This window comes from Aulonocara sp. 'chitande type north' Nkhata Bay, linkage group LG3 (genome assembly GCF_057382095.1).
Source record: "Aulonocara sp. 'chitande type north' Nkhata Bay isolate Kocher_YH1m ecotype deep benthic linkage group LG3, A_spYH_male_GT1.1, whole genome shotgun sequence".
Lineage (NCBI taxonomy): Eukaryota > Metazoa > Chordata > Actinopteri > Cichliformes > Cichlidae > Aulonocara > Aulonocara sp. 'chitande type north' Nkhata Bay.
The window spans coordinates 68,567,222-68,573,221 of record NC_141346.1 but is presented as its reverse complement, the minus strand read 5'-3'; the positions used below and the strand labels follow the sequence as shown (position 1 = coordinate 68,573,221).

The 6,000-nt window shown below is 44.9% G+C and overlaps 1 protein-coding gene across 1 annotated transcript in view; it reads right to left on the bottom strand.

Annotated features, from left to right (window-relative positions):
* Positions 1-242: 242 nt before the first annotated feature.
* The window catches only part of LOC147336819 (uncharacterized), a 31,533-nt gene continuing 25,775 nt past the window's right edge, over positions 243-6,000 (bottom strand). The window contains exons 14-15 of the mRNA XM_086285623.1: positions 3,098-3,144; positions 243-2,949 (exon numbers count right to left, since the gene is read on the bottom strand). Of these exons, the coding sequence (XP_086141749.1) occupies positions 2,366-2,949; positions 3,098-3,144 (631 nt within the window). The 3' untranslated portion in view covers positions 243-2,365. The remainder of the gene's footprint in view (positions 2,950-3,097; positions 3,145-6,000) is intronic.

The window sequence follows — 6,000 nt, the reverse complement described above, 5'->3', positions numbered from 1 at the left end:
TAATTGGAAAATCCAAATTGCCACTAGGTGTGAGTGTGAATGGTTGTCTGTCCCTGTGTGTTGACCCTGCGACAGACTGGCGACCTGTCCAGGGTGTACCCCGCCTCTCGCCCTATGACAGCTGGGATTGGCTCCAGCGCCCCCCGCGACCCTGAAAAGGATAAGCGGAAGCGAATGGGTGGATGATTATTATTTATTTATTGATTCATTTCTTTATTTTTACATTTTAAAAAGTGCATTTGTCTGAATGAACTAATCCCCATTTCCCATGCTTTGTATCACTGGTCATACTGGGAACAGCCATAGAAAATGTTTGTAAAGAAGAAATCTTAAACATGAGCAGATTCTCAGGCGATTTCTGTTTCCTAACCATTGTTTCAGTGCACACGTCCCATCACTACATGTGTGTTAAAGATTTCTTTGGGATCAAAATCATCCACTGACAGTTATCAGTACAAACAGGATGCAAAAATCCAAAGTTCAGACTTCAGAGTTACTAAAACAGAGATCTGAGGAAAACTGGTTCTTCACACGACGTTTCATGTGTGAACAGTAGAGGTGGTTTCATTTTCACATGTAGGTGTTGCAGTGAGGATTGCAGGGAGACATTTGCTGAATAGCTGCAGCTCTGCTCCTGTAGACTGCCTCTGAATGTGTGTGTGGTGATAAAGTCACTTTAATTAAATGTCACCTGTCAGGGAAAACTTTGTGTTGACTGAAGAAAGTTCACTTCTCTTTCATTGCAGCTCCACTCTTATTTTTGATGCACTCATTTGTTTCATAAATGATTTCAATGATTTTGCCACAGCTCTGCATTGTCAGCTCGGAGCATGTGTGCTTTTGATGAAATGCTGATATGATGACGCTTGATTGGGGAAAGATTTCCACAGGTGGTGTTGTTGGTCTCCTTCTTCCAGTTTTCTTGTTGCTGCCTCTCTCCTCGCCTCAGTTGCTGCAGCTGTATCATGTATGTTGTTATGTTACATACAAAGAGGAATTTGTGACATTAAAGAGTAAAGATTCTTCTAATTGTTTTCATCTCATCTCCTACTGCTTTAGTCTGCGTGGACAATATATGAGTAAATCATTACCAAGCCAGATTATATTTGGAATATTTCAAACAGAGGACATTACAGTGAAATCTGCTTTCAATGTGACATTTACTTTGATCCTTTAAGACACAGTTTATACATCAGACAAGCTGTTTGCAGAGCGATTAAATGTTTGATATTGTTGTTAAAGTTGTACAGATGAGCGTTAATCACCAACAGCTTCATTCATGTGGATGAACTGGACGGTTCCAGGGAAACTATCAGGATCACACGCCTCCAGTGGTCACTGTGAGTAACTACAACTCTGCACATACAATAATTAAGATGAAGAAATGTTTTTATTGTAGAAAGATGAACCAAATGTAGTTTGACTCTCTGACAAACGATGGCAAGATAAAAGTAGTTTGTTAAAAAAGACACAAAAATGGTAACAATGAAAACAAATACAAACAGCAGCATATCCTGATATGAGGCTCACAGATCAGGATCAGTACAATACGTAGCAACCGACATTGATGTTGCCATGGTGACCGCTGCTATATATAGTGTTTCTGTTACCTCACTTGTCTTAAACATCAACGCTGGCTGTTTTTCATTTTACTAATGAGTCCACTCTCTTCCCTCACTTTCGTCTCTTCCTCGTGTTTGAGCTCCTCTCAGAGAGGATTTAAGAAAGAGCTTTGATGATGGCTGTAGCTCAGGAGACAGAGCAAGGCATCTAATGATCAGAAGGTTGGTGGTTCAATCCCTGACTGCTCCAGCTGGCACACAAAGTATCCTTGAGCAAGACACTAACCCTCTCCGATGCATCCATCAGAGTATGAACGTGTTAAACAAGAATCAGTCCATTCACCATGGAAATATCAAAGTAGAAAGTGATGGCAGTTATGATTGGCTGCACAGCTGGATCACATGACCAGGTGAGTGGTACAAATAACAGGAAGCTTCTCTTGTGGCTTTAATAATCATTTGAATTGATAACTTGTGATTTACAGACTGTTCTTTATCTTTTCATTGTCGTCTGAAACACAGAAAAATATCAATGTTGGAAAATATGACATTTATATCTAGTTTCTAAAGGATGGTTTAATTCTCCAAAGGCCACCACAGACATGACAAAGTTATTTCATCATTATAATGCACAAAAACAAAAAGCAGGATGAGCCCTGCTGCTCACCAAACTTGTGTTGAATAATAATTTGTGAATCATTTAGTTTAAAACATCAACTGACTGAATCCATGAATCTCATCATGTGTTTCTGAGTGAAAGACACAGACATGAACAGACTGAACTGTTTCTCTAACAGGTAAGACTAACTACACAGAGTCACTGACCCAGGGCCAAGTAAATATCTTCTTACAAACTTATACACATCTCTAAAACCAGCCCAGAACCCAAACCCAGGATAAAGAGTTTGAGTGAATGTGGTGTGGAAGGTGTGGAGGTGGATCAGAGTGTCAGAGGAGACTCTGTAGAAGGACAGAGTGCCAGCAGGACAGTCCACATACACTGCTGCTCTGTTAGAGACAGAGGAGGAGGAGGAGGAGGAGGAGATGGATGTTCGACTGTTATTGTGCCTGACAGACCGAGGACCATTATAATCACAGTACAGACTCCAGGACTGATCATTTCCACCAAACACACACTCATCACTCCTTCCTTTCCTTTTGATTCCTCTGTAACTCACTGATATCCAAGCCTCTCTCGTCCACTTGACCTCCCAGTAACAGCGACCAGTCAGACCATCTCTACACAGCAGCTGTTCACAAACATCAAATCTGTCTGGATGATCAGGATATGACTGAACCTCCCACACACGTGTCACCTTCCTGTTGTTGTCAGACAGTTGGAGCTTTGTGTTCACTGTGTTTGTGTCGATTGTGAGTTGACAGGAATCTGATGGAGAGAACAAACACAATCCAGCTGCAGTTATTGATCCATCATCTGTTCATTGATTGACCCTTTGATGATGACTCCTGACATGATGAAGATGGTTGAATGTGTGCTGCTTTGTTTTCATGAATCCCATTAAAAACACACTTACACTTCCTCAGACCTGGTCTCAACCATCGGACTCCAGCAGGCTCCACCCTGAAAGGAGGAGGGGGGTCAGAGCAGCACAGTCAGCATGCACACATGGACATTACATGGCTCTCACACACACACTGTTACACACTGATAAAGGAACAGTCCAACATTTTGACACATAAATGTTTAAACTTCAAAAGAGCAAAACTCATAATCACATCACATTTAATCTCCTTTATTAAGCACGATGTCCAGGGAGCATTGACATGTGCCACAGTCAAGGTTCAACACACTGTGACATTCATGCTGTCAGGGAGTGGGTGCATATTAAATGTAAAGACTGGGACTGGCCACAAAAACTGATTCAGTACAGGTAGAGTGCAGCAGCCAGTGCATCACATATTTTGAGCTAATGCAGCGGTCATCACACCACATACTGCTTTCTATGTAAAGGAGCCTTCATTCTCAGATTAGGGTGTTTGTGACCATAAAGTCTGTCTCACAAGGGCAGCCACTGGTCCAGGCGAGGATGCCTCCACAGTGGGATGTCTGAGGCTCGTCATTTTGATTTATTTATTCAGAAATGATATTAAACAACAATACAGGGAAACCTTGAATTAAATGACACAATTCTTGGTCATTGATGGTTACAGCTAACAGTGTCTCTGGGACCACTTTTGACAGCATTTGACTGAAGTGCTGGTTGGCTGCAGGGCCACCATGAAGGCTCTTTCTGGAGCTCTCCGGCTACGTCCACACTAACACGTTTTAGTTTGAAAACGCCTTGTTTTCTCTCCATTTTGGCCTCCCGTCCACACTGAGACGGTGTTTTCCATCCATCCATCCATTTTCTTCCGCTTATCCGGGGCTGGGTCGCGGGGGCAGCAGCCCAAGCAGAGAAGCCCAGACCTCCCTCCTCTCCTCCCTCTCTCCCTCCTCCAGCTTGTCCGGGGGAACACCAAGGCGTTCCCAGGCCAGCTGAGAGATATAGTCTCTCCAGCGCGTCCTGGGTCTGCCCCGGGGCCTCCTCCCGGTGAGACATGTCTGGAAAACCTCGCTCAGGAGGCGCCCAGGAGGCATCCTTGTCAGTTGCCCGAACCACCTCAACTGGCCAAACTTCTCACCCTATCTCTAAGGGAGAGGCCAGCCACCTTCGAGAGGAAGCCCATTTCCACCACTTGTATTCATGATCTCGTTCTTTCGGTCACTACCCACAGCTCGAGGCCATAGCTGAGGGTCGGGGCGTAGGTCGACCGGTAAATTGAGAGCTTCGCTTTTACACTCAGCTCTCTCTTCACCACGACGGACCGGTGCAGCGTCCTCATCGCTGCAGCCGCTGCACCAATCCGTCTGTCGATCTCCTGCTCCCTTCTCCCATCGCTCATGAACAAGACCCCGAGATACTTGAACTCCTCCAGTTGGGGCAGGAACTCGACCCTGACCCGGAGTGGGCACTCCACCCGCAATCACGCCTCGCCACCTTAACGTCTATGCTCTCTATGCTGTTGTGTTGGTGTGTGTCGGACTTTGAGCTGCAAAGCTACAGCCGGCTGTGTGCGTACAGCAACCATGTGTGAAAAGTGGTCAATAAAGAGATGCTGAAAAGCGCGTTCATGCAAACATCGTCGGGTCTGCCGTGATATGTTTACAAAGGGACTTCTGCTCCTGAACCTCTGCACACAGCGTCTGCAGGTTGGGGCTGTACGAAGTCACTTTATCTCTACAGGACTGTAAGCTGTCGTCTGTGAGGTGTGAGCGGTGCTTGTTTTAACATAGTTCATGGTGGAGAACAGCTGCTGACATAATGTGGATCCGAAGATCTATAACTGGCCTACCTGGGGCTGAAAGTCTCGATAAATGCACAGCGTTTTGGCGGGTACACCGGCTTCCACGAGTGTGACGGATATTTTGAGCGATGAAGAAATAATAGAATATAATTTTATTTTTATATTTCAATATCACAATAATCTTCCAATTTAGAACTACAAGGTAAAAAAAGAACTAACATAAATAAAATACACTTCAGCTAAATACTTCTAATGTATTTTCCCGGAGCCGCACTATAAGGACTAAAGAGCCACATGCGGCTCCGGAGCCGACCCCTGACCTAAGTGAAACCACTTGGCTACGCCTAGAAATTCTGTCCATAAAAATTATAAACATAATCGGTGACAAAGGGCAGCCCTGGCGGAGCCCATCACCCACCTGGAACGAGTCCGACTTATTGCCGGCTATGCGGACCGAGCTCTTGCAACGGTCGTATAAGGACTGAATGGCCCGTAGCAATGGGCCAGGCACCCCATACTCCCGGAGCACCCCTCACAGGACTCCCCAAGGGACACGGTCGAATGCTTTCTCCAAGTCCATAAAACACATGTAGACTGGTTGGGCAAACTCCCATGCGCCCTCAAGTATCCATGAGAGGATAAAGAGCTGGTCCAGTGTTCCAGGACTAGGATGAAAACCGCATTGTTCCTCCTGTATCCGAGGTTCGACTAACGGTCGGACTCTCCTCTCCAGCACCCTGGCATAGACTTTCCCAGGGAGGCGTTTTCGCTCAAGGAAAACGCTGTGTTTTGAACACGCTCTCGAAAATGCATACATTTGAAAACGGTGCTTTCCCTTCGCAGTGTGGACAGCAAAAACGCAGACTTGAAAACGATGACACCTTTTTAGTCATGTGATGCAGTCATGTGACCAATTAAACAAAGATAGCGGAGGGCATTATACAACAGTTGTTTTGTTTGCTCTCATTTTTGACACCCCTATTAAAGGTTAATATCAGTCTGCACATGCTCCAGATAGCTTTTCTTTAAACTCTGTAACTCTCACTCGCTTTTGCAACTTTGTACTTTTGTGTTACTCGCAGCAACAACTCCACCTCATTGTTAGTCCATTTAAAAACTCAGTGCTTTTCCT